Here is a 23,061-nt window from a genome sequence, read left to right on the forward strand (position 1 = left end):
TTATGTGTGTTCATAAGGATGAGCGGTATATACATGTTTGTGAACATCTGCGTCTCTAAGCTATTGTACTATATTTCACAAAAAAAAAAGTCGGTGGCTTAGGGGGAATCAGCCAGGTCAATCTGTAGAACGATTAGAATCTTTTGAGTTCCTCGTAAGACCGATCGGACAATTTTACTGCCCAATTCTGCATGTCATGTGACTTATGTACTACCACCGATGTATGCCTCGCGTGCTTAGCTGTCGATGGAGCCGGGGATGGGAGGTCGGATACGAATGAGGACTCCTTGGCCAAGGCAATGCGTCGTAAAGCAGTGCATAACCTCAACAATACAGGTATAATGTCATCATCCAAATCCTTTTTATCCTTCTCTGCTACTACAATTGCTTCAAATCTAAATAATGTTGGTGTTAGTGTAGGTAGTAATGAGAAGGAAATTTCTGCTCCGACTAATGCTTTGGGACGTATGGAGTATAACCGGTTAAAGGTTACTCCATTGGTTCCTCGCAGACACACTCCCTCTCATCTAGATGAGGAGAGCTGCATGCCACGGTAGATGGTCAGCTCCTAGCTCATGTAGTGGGAGAGGTTTCGGACGTAGGCTTGGATCAACCTGGGCTTAGTTCATTGCATGAACTTACAGCATCCAGACGTAAGTCTAAAGCCTCCCGTTCGAAAAAAGGTCAAAAGTCCTCTAAGAGGGCCAAAATGTCTAAATCTCCCATTATTTCCTGATGAATGGCATGTTTAAATAGCAGAGGTCTTGGTGACTTGGCAAACATTTATTCATTGCGGATTGACTCTAGAAGAATACAAGATGCTCAAGCTGCATAGCTAGCTACAATGCGGTAAGCAACGGATGGTTTTTTTGTTAAGCATAACTACACTCTGCCTTGACATGACCGTTGATTCTTGTCTAGTGGAAGACAGACTGTAGATTAGAGCCTATGGACAAGTAATGGTGATTAGGACAAGATAGCCGAATTTAGTTTGTGTGATGTGTTGAAAGAAGTTGTTGTCTTGTATTGGTTGAGTTGTTTCATATATTGACATGGTTTTCAGGTTGACATTTGATGAAAGAATAGTTGGAACCTCACACCCCAATAATTACCCACACACTAATTACCATCTTAGATGCATAGTAGTAATTGGTTAATCGCCCTCTTAATTTCATTTACCAGTTAACTTCCTTCTAAATATCCTTACATTCCAGTTTCATTATACTCCATGAACTGAATTATAAGGATATTTGGACTGAAATACTTGCTCTGAAACATAAGCATGGCAATTGGCTAACCACTCGCTTATTATGTTTTTTCTTTTTTACAATTATCTTCCTGTGTTCCATGTCACAACATGCAGTTTTACGCCCAGTGTTCCTTTAGACTTTCTCTCAGTTGCATTTGTCACTACATATTTTGTGTGATACACATCTCGCATCTTGGTGGGTTGCATGTCGTTTTGGCAGCACATTCCCAGCCTGATAAACCACACTCTAGCTACAAGATACTCAAGCAGGTAAAGATGCCTTAGCCACAATGCGGCAAGCAACGGATAGGAGTTAAGCACAGTACACTCTGTCTCGACATGACCATTGGTTGCCTTGTCTACCGGTCGAGGCGACAGACTGTGGCCTAGAGTACATGAACAAGCGACGACGATTAAGACAAGATAGCCGAAATTAATCTGTACTATGATGTGTTGAAGAAGAAGAAGTGGTTCTCTTGTGTTGGTCGAACTGTTTTAGATATATTGGCATGGTTTTCAGGCTGACATTTTTCTTTTCTTTAGCAGTGTTCAGGATTTTGATCATAACTTTGCCATGTAAATGCCCACAACTGCGAATTTCAGTGGCTTGTGTGTGTTCATAAGGGTGAGTGTGTATACGTGTTTGTGAACAAGCGTGTCTCTACTATATTTCACACAAAAAAAAAATACCGGTGGCTTAGGGGGAATCAGCCGGGTCAATCCGTAGAGTAGAGCGCTCAGAATCTTTCGAGTTCCCCGTAAGACCGGTCGGACAATTTTACTGCCCAAGTCAGCGTGTCATGTGACTTATGTACTACCCATGATTTTGTTAGCACTTAGCAGCAGGCAGCAAGAAGCATCTTCAGGTTTCTGCATCAACTGAAGATGGTACTCTACTGGTAATAAGGCTCCAAAACCAATGAGCACCGAAGAATCCTCCTCGTAAGTCCAACCCACGCACGTTCAGGACTTGATGCCATGGGCAGACAATTTAGCTCGGAATCTACCATGGCAGCAGGCCAGCAGCCTCATGGTCAATGGTGTCCTCTGGTACGTACCCTGATACGCGCCCACATGCCGCTGCTGCCACCAAGCCACTCGCCCACTCCACGTCGCCGCTACATGCTGCTATAGTGGGAGGTAGGCGCGCACATGGACAGTGAAACGTTGCCGAGGACGCCCGTATATGTTTATGGGGGATGGCCGTCCGTTTGAATAGATAGATATGTGCAAGTGCCGTCGTGTTTATTGTCGTCGTCCTCGCAGGGGGCATCCAATGCCACATGGATAAGCCCGGGGAAGGGACACTGCATGTTACTGCTACTCGTACCACTTGATCGCATGCTCCCAACTGCCTCATCTCATCGACTCTATTTATCAGGGGCAATTCAGTTTGGAGGTAGAGAGAGGTACCAGTAAACTATTCTTGTAGTACCATTGGATGCGTATTGCCACCCTTATACCAGGAGGAGTACATTCAAAGATAACTCTTGTGAACGTGCAAGTATATGACTGGTGGATCTGAAGAACATGTACGTACGCTGGCCTGCGAACTACAGTGGCAGTACTAGGAGGAAACGAATACCAACGGAAAAAATAATGCACTTGTGGGTACACCGGAGCCAAACTGGTCGCTGTTTCGATGTACTGGGTGAATAAAGTTTGTTCTAGGCCCATTCCAGCCCAGATTGCTTCTGTCAGGACCACCGCGGGATTCCATTAGGTTGGCTCAAATCATTCTGACGGGATGTTTCTTCTCAGACAAAAGTTATGACGGGATGTTCCATATACTCAGCAGCATCGGAAAAAATTAAGCCAACAACTCAAGCAGAGCGGATTCCACACGATTGAGCAGAAAAATTCACTCACGGTCACCAATGAATAATACGGTTGCGCATGCTAACATTACAGGCTCACAATCACAAGATTACCACTACACGGAAAAAAATCTCTCGAATAGCAGGCAGTCAGAGAGTACTCTCGAATGGCCGGGCTGGATCACATCATATCAGGTGTTAGATATCGCTTGACCTGATTTCACCAAAAAGGCTCGCCGGAGAGGTCTAAGACTTCCGGGGTCTGCCTCGGCCCCTCTTCCCACCTCGTCCCGAGCTTTCAGCCAGGCTCTCAGTTTTCTTCGGGCGGCCTCTGCCCCTCCCAGACGACTTCGGCTCTGGGGTAGCCTTCTTGGCTCCCCTGCCTCTGCCCCTGCCCGATGGTTTGCGGCCACGCTTGCCCTTTGCACCCCTCGCATCACCATTCTCATCATCTTCGCTATCATCCTCGTCCTCGTCCTCCTCTTCTGATTCGGAGAGGTCCTTGGTTTTCTTCCGCTTGTTGGACTTGGAATTAGCGCTAGCAGGCGCCTTCTTGGTCACCTTTGGCTCCACAGTCTCTTCTACTGCAGAGAAGAGTACAAAACCATCCATGAGCATATACAGGAAACACCAGGATGGTAATCGCGTAAGCAGGGTACAGTATTTTGGCAGTCGGCACAATTCCAACATAAACCAGCTCATTTGGTTTTATGCATCATGAAAATTGATCTTCAAACATACATCATTAATATAAATATTGTTGGACATGAAAGCAATGTCTTAACATAGTAGTATTGGCCAGCATAATCAAGAACCTCTAAGCTAAACAGAACACAGCATATTCAGTGCAACAGAGGCTACTAGTGTTGTCAAACATCATACCAACCAGGCAACAACCACATATGTGGTTTTGTTTTCTAGTGTTATACTGACTAACATGGCATTTGTGCTCCATATCATGGCAAATCTAATGAACCACCCAAACGTTGCTAGAAAAGGGCCACACACTGGCCCAATGAGGTGCAAAGTAACAAGTTATTCAGTTAATGAGATCAAGGTATACAATTCTACTCCCTCTGTCCCATAATATAAGAACGTTTTTGACACTAGTGTAGTGTCAAAAACATTCTTATATTACAGGACGGAGGGAGTATATCCCAAGAGCTGCTGCTTGACATCATTGCGGTGCAACGGCAACAATAAAATTAAGTTAAATATCATCAATGCAGCAGACAATTGTCGAGTTCATGGTATAAAAGCATTGCAAGATAACATTTACTCAATTAAAAATAAGAACTAAGCCGAGAATAAGTTTTTGAAAAGATAGCTAATTGTCTGACATGAAAGGAGAATATATATTTAAAAAGAGAGGATAAAGCTTTCTTTTGTAACAGATCAAACCAAAACAAACCAGGATTAGCTTTTGCCCATTACATGTTTCAAGCTTGCAGACCAATGCATATGTTCAATGATGTCATTGTAAAGCAAAATAAGATGAATACAAACCTGGGGTGGAGGCATCACCATCATAAATATCCAGCTGAGACAAAAACAAAACATGTACACATATATTAGCTGGGTAATGAAAGGATACATATTCTGAGGTTGACGTGCTCAAATATGTAGTATATTATTACTCTAATCACTACAACTACAGGAAACAGACATAAGGGGCAAAGACCCCATGAAGAACAAGTATGGAGGATAAGAAGACACCATAAGAGGTACTCCTTAAATTCCTATAAAAGGGGTGTAATTTTTGTTTTGCAAAGACCAACGAGAAGTAATGTGGCCGTTTATGGTCTGCCCCTAATACACCTCACAATTAGCCTTACTTAGAACGCCACCATCGCCATTGGACTTTTTGCTAGAGGTGCTGCATCCACTCGTTGTGCCCTAGCATTTACTTCCAGCACACTCCATGCAAGGGAGTATTAGATCTGGGCATGGTGCATGCGGCCTTTTTTTTCCTTGGAAATCATACATGTGGCATTTAATCCCAACACCTGGCAACAGGGAGGGCTGCCTTTCTTTTTCCCTTATCTGATCATGAGTGCATGCTGATGCCCAATGGTTCGGCCACAGAGAAACTAAAATTGCACGGAACTAAAGGAGGGAACCCAATGTTTTCGGAATAATTTTTTCCCTACAAAAAAGTATGCCCCCTTTTCAGGAATTGAGGGAGTGTTATGTTAATGGATCGACGTGTGTGACACAATTTGTTTCACTGTAACCTCCTAGTTTTACTTCAATCGTATGTAGCATACATATGTGACTGTTCACCTGGATCTATTACTAATATGCTATTTTAGTTGCTGAAGAGTGTTGTATATTATCGAACAGAGCTCAACTAAGGGGCTGCATGCCTAAAAGAAATGCCTGGAATCCAAAGGTTACACATAACATCTGATAGATGATGCAGACTAAATGAGGTTTTAGATATGAAAACTATGCTATAACATGCTAGTACCGGAAGTACAGCTGCTCACTGATCCAACCCAGTTTTATTGATTAGCTTTAGCAATACAAATGATATGTTACATTAAATTTTAAAGTCTAAGTAACTTCAAGCAGTTAAATAGTTCATGCATGAACACATGTATAGTTACCTGATCAAGCTTATCACCAGCTTTTGCTCTGTCCACAATAATCAGAGACAGTCCAAATCCACAACCAACACTGCAGAAAGTGCTCTCAACTTAGTATTGACTATACTACTAACAAGAGATGCTAATAGATATACATAGTGATTCAGTGTAACTACTAATTACCCTGTAACATGCATTCCTTCAAGACTGTCAACCTTCTTAGGATTCGCAGATGACCTACGCATAGCAGTAACTTGTAAGAGAAGATTAACAGTTGAAAGTTTGAATAGCTACTATTTCATGTAATATCAGCATTTTAAATACACATACTTCTGTCCCATAGGACCATAACCAAGCTCTCCATATTGGGCATTACCCCAGCTTATGCAAGAATCATCTGCACCAACAACGTGGTGCATGGTACCAGAAGCCATGCAGCGGATGTTCCAACCACTGAAGTAAACAAAATATCAATTAAACATATGGTTGAGGATAATGCTACTTCAACAGGTAGCCAAATGTGGCAATAGTAAATAACAGAAAAATATAGCTAACGGTGTCACTGTTCATTACTATATTATTCCACAATTATTAACAGTTTGTAAGGAACCTCAAATCCATTAGTGGCTTCGGATACATCGTGTCATCGCCTGTAGTCTTCATCTTTCCCCACATGTACAACTGCCCCCCGCCTAATAATCAAACAAAATGATCAACAGTTAATGGTAACGTTTCAGTTATAAATGGTACAACATAATCAACACCAATCTGGTTGGCAGAATTCAAGGTATATAATTAATATTTGTCACAAACCCTTTATAGTGGTATATGGTATGAAATCTCATCTAACTGGCAGAAGAAGAAACTACTTGAATAACTGTAGACCCAAGCACATGGGAAACTAGATGCACGTCACATTATAATGCACCTAAACCCAAGCAGAGAACTTATAGACAAACAAAAATGTACATGTCTTCCATACTTCAGAAAATTACTTGACCATCAGAGTGATAAAGTCATACGCCCACAAAACAGGACAATTTGGCTGAATGCTCAAAACATAGTGACCAGAAAACTTCATGAATAGCCTTGCTCTAGAAAATGCTTACTGGAACAAACAACCTGCTAAAGCAATTAACTGCCTCCAAGTGTATGTATGCAATCACAGAAACTATTCCTGGTACAATGATATTTGACAGGCTTGAGGAACAGTATCAGTGTGCAGAAGGCTAGGTTCCATTACACACTCCATTGGCCTAAGCCATTTTCCTGAGATGCATCAATAATTGTACAATCACCTCATCCAGACAACATATAACCAATGTGCTACACAAACATAACTGAATACTTGGCCATCTACAAGCTCAAAACTGCTCCTTCCTAATATATTTTTGTGATAAGGCCAATAATGAACTCCTAATAATTTATACACCAAAACACATTATAAAATATTCTGTGCGTCACAGAAAGCTATGTCATACCAGCAGTGCATGCACAATTTGCAGAACCAGCTGACAGAATAGCATTGGGAGGCAGAACATTGTGCCTTTGAAATATTTCAACGAGGCGAGGTTGCCACTCGTCCTTCTGTTCTCTGTGGCCCAACCTATGTAATAAGCAAGTGGACAGATGAATATTGTTGGATATATCAAGATTATAGCAAATGCATGACAAGAATATCTTACCTTCCATATCCGCCATACCCCCATCTGGCAAAATAAAAAAGAAAAGAGTAAAACACAACTATTTGCATAAGAAAAGAGAAAACAGGACTTTAACAAATTGTATGTAATAAAGGAAGGAACTTGGAACAGCATATGTTAGACATTACAGTATAGGTCATAACTAGTGTGTTTTAACTGTGTCAAGCAAATGATGGATAAAGAACATACGTGTAAACAAAGCCACTCGAATCAACTGCAACTGCAATAGAAGTAAAAAGAAGGTGCGGGGATTAGTGTTAATCCACACGATTCAAAAGAAATATTAAAAATAAAGAGAGTAGAAAGTACCTGTATGGTTTGTTCCGCATGCAACTTTGACAATAGTTTTCTCAGATAATGTAGCTATTGCCCTGGGACGGGGCTGAGGATCATATGATAGCTTTACTGACGAATCTTTGGTATTGTACTGCAATAGCATGAATCAAAACAGAATTATTTGATGATGGTGATGATGATAATAATAAAATTGACAGATTTGTTTTACGGGGTAGCAATAAACCTCATTGTCGGTTCCATGACCAAGTTGGCCATACTGAGGAAGGCCTGCTGTACTGAAAAAGCACAGAAGAATGAAACACTGCTTAGAAAACTGACAAACATCACTCGCTAACTACAACCCAAAAAAAAATCAATTGGAAGGAGATCAAGATGTTTAAGTTTCACAAATTTCAGTAGGACATACAGTATAGTAGAGCCCTCGACTGACGACAACCAGACAGTAAAATCAGCACCACAAGCAACACCAGTCACTTCCGTCACAAGACAGGACACTGGCGATGCCTCAATTTCTGCAGCAATTTTAGAACAACAGGGACAAGAAATAGTAGTGTAAGAACCAAAAGGTAAAATAAGCTGCTCATAATATTCTAAAATTTAGTCGGTCATCCTAAACAATTAAAAGACCTGGAATGTCTTGCACATTTGTAAGATGTAATAGGTTGCATGGGACAACTAAATTAGATCATTAATGGCTCGACAAGAGATAGCATGTTGAAAAATTTCAAGAAAACAAATATCAAGCATTCTCCAAGCAGACACAACCCTAATTGCCCAAGTAAAGATTACTTCTTCACACAACAATTTTATAATGCTGATGCCATATCAACCACAAAGAAATGAAAGAAGTGCCAACCATTCTTTAGGGAACCTGTCCCCAACTGTCCAAATTTGTTGTGGCCAAATGCGAAGGACTTCCCGTCATCAGTTACAACCACTGTATGATTTTTTCCAACACTTGCTTTAATTATTTTATATCTGCACAACGAAAAACTGCTCATTAGCATTTAAACACATACTGAGGCAACCTTTACCATCTATAACCGTTGCAACTAGACTAGAACTGCTCAGTTCGTGAATTTAGCAATAAAATATGCAGTACACAGCTATTAAAAAATTCATATGGAAGTAAGGAAATAGGTATTGCACACAGTTATCTTACTTTGATAGTTCAGAAACAACAGTCGGTAGGTTACGTTGAAGAGTATCCCCATGTCCCAACTGCCCCTTCTGCTAGAAAGGAGTAGTGCTGAGTATCACATCAAACAAAATGAACTATGAAGCTATATTTATACCTCATTGCGACCCCATGTATAGCAACGCCCATCAGCACCCAAAGCAACACAATGGCAAGCGGCTGGCAAAATAAAAGAAATCATCAACAAAGTGCCAAGGTATGTCGGGTCCCCAAGTATGTAAAGCTAACAATAAGATATCAGTTGAAACTAAGGATGACAGAAGACAAACATGTCATGGTAAGAGAAGAAACCCTGTAACAATTCCAGAGAACAATCCCTGCCTCTCTCCCTCGCTTACTCATTCCTGGGTTCATTTGGTTCTCAGGCTAGCATCCACCTAGTCCTGGCCTTGCTAGACAAGAGTGGCTGTTTGATATCACGACAAAAGCCTTGCTTTGCCTGACAAGATTGCTAACGACAACCAAGAAAAGCTTGCATAGAAAGCAGTGTTAGTGTTGAGGGAAATTATTTCGTGCCCTTCTGCAGTTACCTAGGTTAGGCACCTCCCTGTGGCACTTATGGATGGAATTGTGAGGTTAATAAAAGGCAGAGGTGTCACGGTCTCAGGATTAGGAATGTAATAAGCACTACAAGGTCTGCACGGCTGTCAACGAAGAGTCGAAGAGCTTGCCAGGCAGTGGAATCAGGGAGCAACGCGTGGCAGATAGCAGGGTTGAGAGAAGAGAATGGGAATAAATTTGGGGGTTATACAGACAGAGACAACCTAGGAAATTCAGGCAGGTGAGTTATTTCGCTGCAGCACGCAATCCGGGCATGTTCTAAGATCCCAAATGCCATTAAGGTTTGCTGAAACGACAAATATCTGGAGCGAACGTTCAGAAAAAAAAAACAGCTTCCAGCACGATGCGGTTCCACTCTGTTCGATCTTGCGTGATGTTACCGCACGCTGCCGTTAACTGGTGACGCAATAGCTGACACTGACAAGCCTGTGTCAGTGCGCATGTACCGCATGCTCAGTTGGTCGTGCTGTAGTGGACTCCTAGCTGAAAATGTCATATAATATATACACACATCATGGTACAGGGAGGCCTTGCGGCACAACCTGCAGCATCGACTTGCTAGCAACTAACATAACGGCAGAATTCCAGGATAATCTCCTCCAGAGCACCCACGAATGTGAAACTAGCAGAACTAGAGACAAACTCTAGTTCCCTCATCTCTTTTATTCTCCTTTCGTGATAACTACTTCCCTCGTTTCACACCCGTGCGGCGCTGCTAACCCACGTACTCGAAACATTTCGACGCGCGCCAGTCCCCATCCATCCCCCACTCTAGAAACAAACCACGGAATCGTCACAGAGTGCGGGGAGTGAGGGAGGGAGGGAGGAAGGGGCGAAGGGGCTCACTGCAGCCGGAGGCGACGGAGACGATGTCGACGCCCATGAGCGAGCGCAGCCGCGTCGGGGAGACGAGGTTGCCCTGCATCCCGCTGGCCAGCTTCCGGTTGATGGCGTCGAAGTTGGTGGCGCCGCAGTAGAGCAGCTCCCCGCCGGACCCGGCGGCCTTCTCGGGCGCGGCGCTGGCCGACATTCTCGCCGGCGGCGGCGGTGGGCGGGGCGATTTCGGGGGGCCGGAAACCCTAGATGCGGCGGGGAGCAGGCGGAAAAGGGCAAGCGGAGGAGGGCGGTTTTTGAAATCGAAAAACGATACCACCAACCTCCCGAGTCGACTGAAACACTTTTCTGCGGCGGGATAGATATTTATCCCGCCGCAGCCGCAGTGCAGTGGGGCTCGATCGTGGAGGTTTTTGTGTGCGGTTGCTCGTGGCGTGAGGCTGGCCTGTGGGACCGCTCGGTTGTCGGGGCCACTGGTCATTGGGTTTGATCGTGGTTTGTGGGAGAGCATTTGTGTTTTTGGTTGAGGGCGCGGCTCGACTTTGTGGGTTTCCTTTTAGGTGGGGCATGCGAGGCTGACTTGTGGGCCGTTGGGTGGTGTGGGGTGCCCGTGTCGGGTTCAGCCGACGAGCAACGCGATGGTAGAACTGGGTACTAGTACTAATTTTGTTGGTCAGGTGGTGTGATGCAGCGATGGGTTCCGAAATTTTCTGATTGTCCTAGATTTCTTTCTTGTGGGACCACGTGCTAAAAAAACCTAGTATCATTCTTTTTCTTTGAGAGAAGAGGATCATGTCGACTTTTTTTTTGCGGGGTATCATGTCTGCTTTTTTTTTTCTGACAACTAGGTACCATGTCTACTTTGTTGAAGAAGGAGAACATGTAACATGGCATGATAAAAAAAATCGTGATTAAATTGCCTACCATTTTGGCAAATGTTTTGCGTATGACCGACCGAAGGAAGATTGCGCTTGTCCCAAGCCTCACGATCAATCGTGATCATGCGGCCAGCAACAACGCGCACCCCTTGATTATCAGCATTGCACATTTCTTTTTTCTCCTCGAGCGCAGCTCAGCTTCCCCTGTCCCGGCAGCATCGATCCCATTCCGCACCACCTGCATCGCCACCGCGACCCTCACACCCCCTTCCCTAGGTCTTCCTCCACCCATTCCTTCCTTTCTCACCGATGGCCAACGCTCGGCCCTGCAGCCCTGATCCCTGACGACCATCTCTCATCGGAGATGGGACACAACATGGGGAGTGTTGTGTGGATGGCGATGCTAGAACCAAAATCTGGTTTTGCTGCAACTGGCCAGACCAGAGCTACCACAGGCGGCAGCTTTGGCCATTTTTCTGCAACTGGCCAGACCAACAGGCGCAACCGGTGACACCGACAGCTACCATAGGCGGCAGCTTTGGCCATTTTCCTGCAACAAGTCAGTCCAGTGCTGCAACTGGCGCCGACGGTAGCTATCACCAGGCGACGACGTTGGTGTTTTGCACTTTTGTTGCAACCGACCAGTTTTAATGCTAGAATCGGCTAAACCAGAGCTGCAACCGGCAACTAGAACCAACGACAACCATGTTGCGACGCTGCCGCCGACATTTGTTGCTGCAACCACAACCGTGGATGCTGGAACCAGCAAATCTGGCTGTTGCTATCGGCGGTGTTGATTTTTTTTTTTTGCTAGATCCGTGATGGGTGGTGTTTTGCTATGACCGGTGACGGGATTTTTTCTACAACCAACGACTTATTTTGCATGCTATGTTTCTGCATGTAGTGAATCATGTGAAACGTCAACCAGTCATGCACATGCTTGGCAGGGTCGAGGGAAAAGCAAACACCCGCATCCAACAGGGGGCCTTGGAAGTATGTCTACAACTCGCTTGCTAAGTGGCCTAATAACCCAGGATGGGCGAAGTATATGAAGAAGACTGTAATTTATATTAGTACCTTTTTCGTTGCAGTCAATGAATTGCTACAATGGGCGGGACAACGAAAAAAGTTGCCTTGAGATCCAAAAACTTAAAATGGCATAAATTTAGGGCGTAATCGGCAACTGCCCAGCTCCTGGCTTCTGATCCACGATTTTTATCAAGAAGATGGAAGCAAGATTAAGGAGCCGGATTTGAGGATTTCTTGGCGCTAACCAAACATGCCCTTAGGAGCTTCTTGCCCCTATCAACTCGCTTATGTTTGCATACGATCTCATAGTGTATGGATCAACACCGACAATAATGGTCGGATTATTGCTCTGGTGATCACTCATTATGCACTTAATTGGGACAACCCCTTAATTGAAATAAATATATCATCGTATTTAGTAAAATGTATTGGCCTCACATCTACAACTAGCATGTCATTTTCGATGCTCTTGGCACGGATTTCTTTCCTATTTATAAAGGTTGGAGTTGATGGTGAGTTCACATGCGGAACCAACAACCTTCACCAATAAACAAACACATCTCTACCCACATTGAGAATAGCAACCTTCCAAGAACATACATAAACAAATGTATTGTTACTCACATGTGGGACCTAACATAAATAAATAACTACACTACTACTTTCATGCGAGACCAACACTTATAAATGACACAAATAACAAATGCAAAAATGTGACTCCAACTCAATATAATGCCATTGTTTTCCTTTTTTTTTCAACCAAGTTATTTCAGTTTTGTATCATAGAACAAGAGAATGAACAAATTGTAATTCAAAAATGAAACAGACCTTGTCCTCCTACCTGATCCACGCCCTTGTGGGTCAACTTACCAATGTCTATTTCTCATATGTTTCAACATTCAAAATGTTGTGTCTGTAAAGGACTATGGTCACTTCAGATTCTCCAATGCCTGACGTGTGATCTTTTGTTGTATTTTTGTTCTTTTCAAAATAGCGAACCACACGCAAAGGCCATGTGGCGCCAACATATTTTGACGATTTCCTAAGCCAGTGACCTAACTCCTTGTATTACAGTTTCGTAGCAACACATGGCATTGTGCTAGTATAGATATAATACAACTTGGTCATCCTGATTTCTTACTTGCAAAAAGAGATATGTCCTTCTCCTATTTAAGTTTACAAGTTCAGAGCTAAATTAAACAGGATACAAAGCAAACATGCTTTCACACGCTGGAAGTTTAACTTTAGTCAAATGTGTGTTTGCACCTATCCCTATTTACTTACTACTCCCTCTGTAAGTGATCTAAAAGTTTTATATTAGTTTACAGAGGGAGTACATGTCTTGTTTCTTGTTAAATACAAGGTTTGTCTACGAACTCACTAAATACCGTTAGAAATATGTTGGAATGGTTTTCAAAATAAAAAATCTTTGAAACCTCTTTGTCTCAAGTACTAGGATAAATATGCAAACATGTCTAGTAAGGTGGTTTAGGCATTCCCATGTCTGCCTAGCAAATAATTAAACAACCAAATGCCTTTTAGGCGGTTGTTGTCAACTCTAGACAATTCCCATATTCTTACCTCTGTTTGGGAAGCTAATCCCTTCATCATAAAAATTGCCTTTTGGTCTTCTGTTTTAAAAGTTTTGCTTTTCATGCTTGAATCGTGCAAAACAACAACTAAGCATTTCAGCGCCAAACAAATTAGGATAGGCTAGAGTTGAAACCACCCATGGCCACTATTAATTCTCCTCCCACTCCCATGTCAAGTTTGGTTTACCCCGGCCTTCCTAGACATTATCATCATGCTTATCCTTCTGTTATGCACCAGTGCTTCTGGAGGCATGTGTTGTATATGTCCAAACCACTTCAAACAATGTTGTACAAGCTTCTCTTTAATTGGTGTTACTCCAGCTCTATCATGTTTCGAACCTGATCCTTTCTTGTGTGGCCGCATATCCATCTCAACATGTGCGTCTTTGATACACTTAATTGTTGGACATGTTGACTTTTAGTTGGCCAACATTATGTGTCAGACAACATCGTAGGTCGAGTCACCTTCCTATAGAACCTGTTGTTACCTTTGTATGTGGCACTCTCTTGTCATAAGAGGATGCTACAAGCTTGGCGCCGCTTCATCCATCCAGCTTTTCATCCGATGGCCCACATCTTCATAGAAGGTATGAAGATAATAGATTCATTGGGATTCTACCAAGGTTGGAAAAAGCGGTAGGCGTAAGCGGGGCGGTTGGCCTTTGCCTAGTGCCTAGGCGGTGCCTAAGCACCCTAGGCGCGGCATAGGCGGTAATATAGTTTTTACTCGAAGTGTATTTGTGACTTTTATATGGGTGTTGATATTAATTTAGGGCATATGAATAAGGTAATTACTGGCTACTCCCACTGGAATATAACCTGCCTGGCATATATGTGCAGTATGTGACATGATTTCTTGCTTGGGTAGGAAATTCCTTACTTCCCATGCCTAGACCTTCATTTATGCCCTAGGCGAGGCGTTTCGCCATTGCCTAGCGCCTAGGCGTGCCTAAGCGCCTTCTAAGCACTGCCTTTTCCAACAGAGGATTCTACCAATCATCAATGCTCAAACCACAGGCCATAGCCCTCAAGCGAGGACTGAGATGGCTTCGAGCATCGGAGTTCAGTACCTCATGGTGCAGTTGGATTGCACGAAGCTTGTGCATCGTTGAATAGGGGGGCTATTTTTTCCCCTACCGTGGTTGCTCCTATCATTGGCGATGGTTAGGTAGCACTGTGGACTAGTTTGGTTGATGACCTGGGCGCTTCACGCCTGGCCTGGGCGCTCTCTGGACCATGCCTGGTGTTTGTTTGGATAGTGTCCTGAAAACTACTCCTAGAATGCTTGCCTGGCCTGGGAGTCCATGCACTGGCATTAGCCTGGTCCATGTTAAAAAAAAAACAATTTTGGCCCAGGCACGTAATTAGCCTGACCCAGGCGTCATGTTTCTTTCGCCTGGCCAGCTGCCTGGCACTATAAAGAGTCATGTGCAGTATGGTCCATCGTTTAAAATTTCTTTAATCACTAAATGGCAAAAACGCCACCCAGGGATGGAACCAAACATACATGCCCAGGCTTGCCTGGCCAGGCAAAAAAGGTCCACCACCCCAGGCTCCAGGCAGCACTTTCCTCCAGGCACAATGTTGAGGACTCGATCCAAACTAGCCCTGTATGCGTGAGACAAATAGTGTCGCCCCACAAGCTAGCAAGCATGGCTAGAGTTTGTCCTCCGTCTCTATGGATGGAGAGAACGCACCTCAGTCGACCATTCGATAGATTGTGGATGATGCATCTCTGTTTGAGTTGGAATAAAACTAGTCATGATGATGCCACCTAGAAAAAGCACGTTTGACTCTGCTAGGTTTATCTTTTGCTTCAAGCCACACCAAGTAAACATTTCTGGCAATTTTGCTAACAACTGTGCTCACGTCGACAAAGTTAGCATCTCCCAAACAAACAGGCTTTAAGCCATGCACCCCGTTTCCACCCTATCCAAATCAAGTCTGAGACCAGTTAAGAAAACTTGTTTGAGACATTTATTTTGGGACGGAGAGAGTATATATTTGCGTGATTCTTTCTGTAGCCAGCAGCCCTAGAGAACCGAATAAACAAGCCAATCTCGCAGCAGCAGTTACTAGCCCTTAGCGCAATCAAACTCGTAACCGAAAGCACCATGTCGCCACCGTAATCTATCTTATCCCGGCTAATCCGCGGAGATAAGCCCCATTTTCTCCCTCACCCCCGCCGATCGGTCGACAGAGTCCCGTAAGATAAGATGCTTATCCTGATGAGCCAGCGTAGTTTATCCACGTCCCTTTCACATGCCCCGATACATAATTGCTTGCTCCCGGCAACCAACACATGTTTCCGTCTCTTGCTCCCTCTGAAAACAAGTGTTTCCACATGCGCAAACGCTCCAGACAGTAGGAATGCCCAGTACTTCATTTGGTGATAAGACCGACACTCTCTGTACGGCAAGGATAGGCTTGGTTTTACTTTCGGCGCCAGTCGACGGAAGCCTATCTGAAGCGAGCAAGACGCCCGTCTGCCCACGGCAATGGTTCTTTTTTTTTTCCTCCACCCCTCGCGTCTGCATATATAGGGGGTCCTTCCCTTTGCCGTCCAAGCTCCCAACATCCCAAGAGATAACCATTGCTCCTGCCTCTTGTTCAGCCCTGTGATGGATGAAGCTTGCAACGAGGCTCTGTGCCGTGAGGCCGCCTGCGTTTGGCAAGGAGAAGGAGAAGATCACCCTGACGCTGCTTCTTGCACCTCGCCCTCGGGAACGTCCAGCGGGTCGTCGTCATGCTCATTGGGGTTGAATCTGGGTGATGGGTCGACTTACTCCCCACCTGATGATTATTCTTCGGAGTTGTCTTCAGCGTCGTCGAGCACCTTGCATCTGGACTCCGAGGCAGAGGGGCCTCTCTACGAGCTGTCTTCGCTGCTAGCCCAGCTTCCTGCCAGGTACATGCCATGCACCTTGATAACGTGGAATTTGGCCGTCTGTGTTTCCCAACCTGTATGAAAAACACCAAAACTTTGTCACCCTTTCCAACAACATGCATGCTAACAGGTCTTCGAATTTAAAATGACATGCTCCTAAGTGATAGCTTCTGAGGTTCCACTTTGCACAGGACAAGTATTTAATGCATTGGTTATGAATATTTCCCTAAAATACATACTGAATAACCAGAGAACACAATGTCACGGTTCTTTCCATATAACTTCTATAGAATCCACTTGAAATTGCAAATTATTCAAAAAAGGAGTGCGATCTCTAACAAATAATTTAATTTCCACAGGAGAGGGTTGTCCAAGTACTACCCAGGGAAGTCCCAATCATTCACATGGATATCTAATGCTACATGTCTTCAAGACCTTGGAAAGGAAGTTACCTACAGCAAGAGGATGAAGACATGCAAGAGCTACGCAGCAGGATTAGGCATGAACCAGCGGTCAAATCACTTACCGAGGACATGCAACAAGATGATAGCCAAGAGGCCCTCAAAAAGTTCATTTGCTTGTCAAATGTCCAGAGCAAGCAGCACCAACCTCTTGTACAGGAGTGCCAATTTACCTGCACACCAGAACAAGGAAGATGTACAAATGCATATGAACTCTTAACTAGCTACAACTATAATGCCAGGACTCCACTTCCTATGAACATACAGTACTTACTGTACACTTTCACATGGAAATTCAAACTAATTTCTCATTCTGAGATCAGCCTGATTTCTCTTATGTCTGATTTTATTTTAGTCCATATGAAAGTTAACTGTAAAAATGAATAAAGTGACACTTGGTCCAGTCACAATCGGAAAAACTCAATAGACACAGCTCCTTGTGTTAAACTTGCCCATGATGGTACACCATCTATTCTCTTCTTATACACACGACGCCACAAGTTAGGGGAACCATTTATTAAGGAACGATAAAAAATGTTCCTGAAAGCAACTGTACAAGTATTCTGTGGAAAATCAGTATTGCCATGAATGATTACGATGACATGTTCATCAGAGTCAAGGGCCACAACATTCGCAAAAAAAGGGAGTCAAGGGCCACAAGAATATTTCTATTAGGTTATCACAAGTCGAAACATGTGATTTCACTTGGTGTTTGTCTAAACAAGCTCGTCTGGTTTTCTCTTCTCCTCACCTCCATGAAGTACATCTGTTAACAACAAGAGAAAGGCTCTCATAAAAACCAATGAAACTACTACAAGAGCATGGTTTTAAACTTCAAAACAAAATTACCTGAAGGAGATCAAATTTGCCACTCCAACACCCACATCCCTTTTCCAACATGCACAATGCACAAACCCTTTTGGTAGCCAGCCCTAAAGGATAGTATCACAAAGTTGCGACTCTCCATAGTTCCCAGACCACAATACCTTGTCTTTTGTACATCCCATATATGACATTTCCTAGAATATCTGAAGCTCTCAATCAGCACTCTCTTGCTAAAGAATGCTTCATCATGTCAGTTGGATCACTTGTTGCTTAGCCATCTGGTATAGTCTCCGACCGCGTCAAGATCAGACTGCATAAGCAGACATATAATGCTTGTAAATACATTCTAGTGGTGGTGATGCTTTCTAAGGGAGCACAATGGAAAGATGAAATAAGGTACAAAATCGCAGCAGGGGATTCCCCTACTACATTCCTTTAAAAACAAAGAAGATGAAATAAGGTACAAAAGGAACAGTAAAAATGGAGTTCATTGACGGGAACAAATTCATACATCTTCAGTTAATCCGAGATGATCAAGTAGAGCCCTTATACCACCACCTTTTGAAGCATTAAGGGGAACAATCTCAATTGCATTTGGCTGCTCTTTGATAACACATGCTTTCCCTTCTGTTAGTTCCGACCAATGCTGTGTGAGGACAGAAAAATCTTCGTTCTTGTTGCCAAGGAAAAGCAACTTCTGCAAATGCAAGTAAACCATGTAAGTTCACTCTAAACAAAACTGATCCAAAGATAGGAAAACTCATCATCCTTATAAATGGCACATCCACTTTGCATTTGCCATAGTTACAATAACAAACCTGAATCGATGAATATTCCAAGAGGTCCTCAACTGAAGGCATCACTTTTACCTATGACAAAACCTCAATGTTGGCTCAACTGCTTAATATAGTTGGAAAGGAAGAAAGAGAAGTTTATCTAGCAAAAACCTAAATATTGTACCTTGGTCTCATGGTGCACAGTGTGCAACAAGTTGACAGAAGGATGTTCAAACAAGGTCAAACATTGTTCCTCACAGTATGCAACAAGAGGAATTTTATGCTTCAAGGAGTACAAACATGCCTGCAAATGGAACAAAAGAAATTTAAATATAATACCTGACGATCTTATACATCACTAAAAGGGGCACACAACCATAACAAGTCAAAACTGATATGAAAATGATTCAAGCTCAATGATAGCACATTTCATGCCTAACATCCACATTCACGATAAAGAACTGACAAGACACGAAATGCCCCGCAAATCCTCCTAATAAAAAGAACAGTAGGTAATATTAAAAGTTCGATGGAAGACGAGCAGGCGCAGCACTAAATTTCTGACAGAAGTACGGCAGAAAGTAATCAGCTGACATACTGTAAAAGTGTAAATCACTACCTCCTTGCATATATCCACATCCAAGTTTGCTCTATAAATAAGTTGGCCATGCTCCCCATATACAAGCGAACCCTGCAGCGAACAGAGCAAAATATAACTTTATAAGGGTAAATGTCGATTGAAAAAAAAAACATATTCTTACTATTGCTCAAAGCCTCAAACAAGTATAAAGAATGATAATGACGAGGGCTCCACACTTACTTCCTTCTATCATATCCCCGTCGATTGAAAAATAAACATATTCTTACTATTGTTGCAATCTAAATTAGGGTGCCTGATTCAGTAGAGCAATTGGACACAAATTTTTACTTCAAAATGTCCAGATGTGTCTAATTCAACAAAAAGGGATATGAGTGCCAAAAGAACACTTGCACAAAGCCATGAAGCTTTGATAACCAAACTTCCAAATTCTACAACTATTCAAGTAAGAATGGAGGATGTACCTGTAGAAATACACCAGCTGAATTCTCCGATATAAAATCACCTCTTCCTTCCATATTAAGAAGCTTGAAGGTTGCTATGGTGGAAGCACGGGTCTAATTAAAAGGGATGAAAATCAAGAAAATATTAGAAACATGCAATTATACTAAAAATGCAGCCATCTTATATAGAATATATATGTGCTTTGCTTTGACATTCCTTAGGAAACTTCATAGTGTACTTAAGATTAATATCACAAATAGTCAGCTGCAACTGATCACAAGTTGAAATCATGTTGCTTATTATTCGAATTCCATCTGAAATTAAACTGAACTAAGATGAGAAGCTACATAGAAGCACTAACTTTCATCAAGACTACTTCCACGTACTTTATGCTGTGGGAAAGTTACCCATATCATTGATAATCGGTAATATTGTTAAGGAAAGACTGAGAAGTAGCCTTAACCTCAAGATCAGGGCCATTCACATTGGACGACCGGATATCCTTGCATTCATGACGAATGCTTAAGACTAAAACCCACCTTGCCAGTAAGCATGATAACAGTTACTCCCCGTGATACTGCCTCTCTCAAAGATTCTATTGACTCTGAACGCAGGTGTCCTTCATAATCCACAACAGTACCTTAATAATTTTTGCAAAGAAGTTACTTGCTAGAAGTTGGTAAGATCCAGCATAAACAGTATACTTCTTGATGCTTCATCACCTCACCATCTATATCACATATTATATGGGTCAGTTTCGGCTGATGACCCTCCTGTAAACTCCTTTTCTCTATATCTCTATTGGCCTCTACATATTAAAAGTTCAGAGGTACTCCAGTGAGAAGAAACAGATGGCAACCCTTCACATAAAGAAAAACACACAACAATAGTGTGCAAGGGCGACCTACCATCAGAATTTTCTGAATGACCCATATCAGTACTGAAATGATACGCACTCCTAATGAGTCCTTTTCCTATCCATTCAAGAGTATTTAATATTTTTTCTTCTTCCTGCTCCATCTCTTCTTCAGCCTCCTTGCTGAGTTCATGATCAAAGCCCAATAAATGCAACAATCCATGAACCTGATAAAGATAAATTGGTTAACACAGAATAGGCTCGCAATCAGCAAAGCTATTCCAACACTGAACAATCGCACGGAGGTTCTCTTCATAAGATACACCAGAAGTAGCATCGAAGTAATTATTTGTTCACAGAAGGTAGTCAAGCGATCAAGCCAATAGGCAAAACTTGAAGCTTTATCTTGGTATGCAAATTTCAACTTTCAAGCATAGCACTAATTCAAAATAAATCTCATGAAGTAAATACACACCTAGGGCGTGCTTCGTTTGCAACCCCAATTGCCCAAGCCAACGTTTGGGTAAGGCCGCCTCTTTGGCTAGTGACTGGATTGAGGCCAATCCATTGGTGTGCACTCTGATGTTGCCTACCATTTGCCAACTAGCTCATAGCCAAAGTTGATATGCAAATTTTGGCATTGCAATTGACTGCCAACCAATTAGGCTATTACTGGCAAGTTTCAACATTGCCAAACATTGGCTTGCCCAAACATTGTCACTGGGGCTGCAAACCAAGCACACCTCCATCTTGCTGTTACCTGGTGTGTTGTCAATATTGATCCAATTCTAAGTTTCAAAAAAGATATTGATCCAATTTCCTTCATGTTTAATTTTGCTATTGTGACCGTTCAAACTATAATATGAGCTCAAAACCACCATTATCAGGCATCACTACTGCTACGGTCAATAATAGATCAGACGAAACCTACACAACTACAAAACAGAAGCACACGGGCACCCCAATAAGGATAACACATGTGGTGCCAGAAATAAGTCAAGAAAGACTAACCATGAGAATTCTTATCTCATCAAGAAGTGTATGGCCTCTTTCTTCTGCTTGCCGTCGGGCTGTCTCAACAGAAATTACCAAGTCACCTAGTTGCAGCTGTTGAACCAAAAGCAACAAGTAAATAATAAGATCGGACAGAAACATCTGTAACAAATAAACTAGTTCAACATCAACAGAAACATCTGTAAACGTCTTACAACGGGAATTTGGAGCCCCGGGATATGCTGCGACATTGACAGAACATCCGTCGCGCGGTCTTCACCCCTCCATTCCTTGTTCAGCTTCCTGATAAAATCATCATCACAAAGCAGCAGAGATACCTCAACGCTGTCGTACTCATCCACATTGCTTATGCAGGGGTCTCTGGTCTTGTACTCCGAGTTCCCCAAATTGTGGAATGCCAGCTTCATTGCCTTCCCAACATCCGTTCGAAGTGTTTCTGCAATACTCTGAGAAGCCATTCGTAATTAGTGACACAAGCTAACAATTCAACAAGTCCAAGGAGCGGAAATAGCGAGCGGAGGCTATTATCACCAGGACGAGGGGGTCGTCGGGGAGGGCTTCTTCGATGCCAATCTGCACGCTGAGCTCGGCGGGGCCCTTCAACCTGGCTCTCCTCCGCCTCGGAAACATCGACGGCAACGAGCCGCGCCGCCGTCGTCTGGATATGGGTGACGCGTAGTGCCGCGAGGCGGCGGCGAGGAAAGGGGGCGGGCTGCGACCATGGGGGTGAGGACGCGGCGGCGCCGGCGGCTGCGAGTGGAGCGGGAGAGTCGGGCGCGCTGAAAATGGGGCCGGAGAAGGGCGGAGGAGGTGGTTGGAGGCGAGCGCGCGGGAGAGAAGGCGGTGGAGGCGCGCCATTGAGAGGAAGAGGAGGAGGAGGCTGCGCGCGTGTGCAAAGTCGGAGAGGAGGAAGATAGGGTTAAACCATTCCATCTTTTTCTTGAAGCCACTGTACCATTTAGCGGGGCCGCGGCCCAGAATTGCGCCTCGCTCTAGGCGGGCTCGCTAGCTCTCTAGTTCTCTTGATCGGCTGGGTTTTTTTTTCCTGCTCATTCCTCTCTTATTGGCTGATGAAAAAACCGTTTTTTTAATTTTGAAAATTTTGATGACATCAAAAAGTGTTCAGGTGATTTCTAAGAATTGTTCGGGAATTTAAAAAAGGTTCAAAAATTTTAAAATATTTAAAAATTTGATTGTTTTTGGAGATTTAGAAATGATAACGAATTTGAACGTGCATTTAGAAAGGCTTGTGAATACAAAAAGACAAATTTAAATAAATTTCATGAGTTTGAAAAATGTTTCTGAATTTGAGAGAGTTTTTGTGAATTTTAAAAAAGTTCATGAATTAGAAAAAAATAGTGAATATGAAAACAGTTCAGGATTTTTTTTAAAAAAGTTCATGAATTTGGAAAAAGTCCACAAATATTAAAAATGTTCACGGAAATGAAAATGGT

At 43.1% G+C, this 23,061-nt stretch overlaps 3 protein-coding genes across 4 annotated transcripts; 1 reads left to right on the forward strand and 2 right to left on the reverse strand.

Annotated features, from left to right (window-relative positions):
* Window positions 1-3,096: 3,096 nt before the first annotated feature.
* Window positions 3,097-10,594, reverse strand: LOC125539904 (Regulator of chromosome condensation (RCC1) family protein). Its single transcript, XM_048703442.2, has 16 exons — window positions 10,260-10,594; window positions 8,950-9,011; window positions 8,817-8,884; window positions 8,511-8,632; window positions 8,061-8,166; window positions 7,878-7,929; window positions 7,667-7,784; window positions 7,547-7,577; window positions 7,340-7,363; window positions 7,136-7,260; window positions 6,265-6,346; window positions 5,985-6,107; window positions 5,838-5,891; window positions 5,676-5,745; window positions 4,573-4,606; window positions 3,097-3,650 (listed from the first exon to the last, which is right to left on the reverse strand). The coding sequence occupies exons 1-16, from the start codon at window positions 10,441-10,443 to the stop codon at window positions 3,313-3,315; spliced, it is 1,593 nt and encodes a 530-aa protein (XP_048559399.2). The 5' UTR covers window positions 10,444-10,594; the 3' UTR covers window positions 3,097-3,312.
* A 5,738-nt stretch (window positions 10,595-16,332) lies between these two features.
* LOC125539906 (uncharacterized) lies at window positions 16,333-17,416 on the forward strand. Its single transcript, XM_048703444.2, has 2 exons — window positions 16,333-16,654; window positions 16,993-17,416. Exons 1-2 carry the CDS (start codon window positions 16,368-16,370, stop codon window positions 17,312-17,314), a joined length of 609 nt encoding a protein of 202 aa, XP_048559401.1. The 5' UTR covers window positions 16,333-16,367; the 3' UTR covers window positions 17,315-17,416.
* Window positions 17,417-17,595: 179 nt separating this feature from the next.
* On the reverse strand, window positions 17,596-22,533 carry LOC125539905 (endoribonuclease YBEY, chloroplastic). Of its 2 annotated transcripts, none has more exons than XM_087545049.1 (13): window positions 22,139-22,533; window positions 21,802-22,053; window positions 21,605-21,700; window positions 20,646-20,820; window positions 20,465-20,545; window positions 20,277-20,356; window positions 19,758-19,850; window positions 19,315-19,386; window positions 18,880-18,999; window positions 18,738-18,788; window positions 18,431-18,616; window positions 17,944-18,229; window positions 17,596-17,860 (listed from the first exon to the last, which is right to left on the reverse strand). In XM_087545049.1, the coding sequence occupies exons 1-12, from the start codon at window positions 22,463-22,465 to the stop codon at window positions 18,179-18,181; spliced, it is 1,584 nt and encodes a 527-aa protein (XP_087401175.1). In that variant the 5' UTR covers window positions 22,466-22,533; the 3' UTR covers window positions 17,596-17,860; window positions 17,944-18,178. The 2 variants fall into 2 exon arrangements, with proteins under 2 accessions (XP_087401175.1, XP_048559400.2); XM_048703443.2 differs by having other exon boundaries at window positions 20,277-20,377.
* Between the last annotated feature and the right edge of the window lie 528 nt (window positions 22,534-23,061).

The sequence above is a fragment of the Triticum urartu genome, chromosome 2A, assembly GCF_056163025.1.
Source record: "Triticum urartu cultivar PI428250 chromosome 2A, HENAU_Tu73, whole genome shotgun sequence".
Taxonomy (NCBI): domain Eukaryota; kingdom Viridiplantae; phylum Streptophyta; class Magnoliopsida; order Poales; family Poaceae; genus Triticum; species Triticum urartu.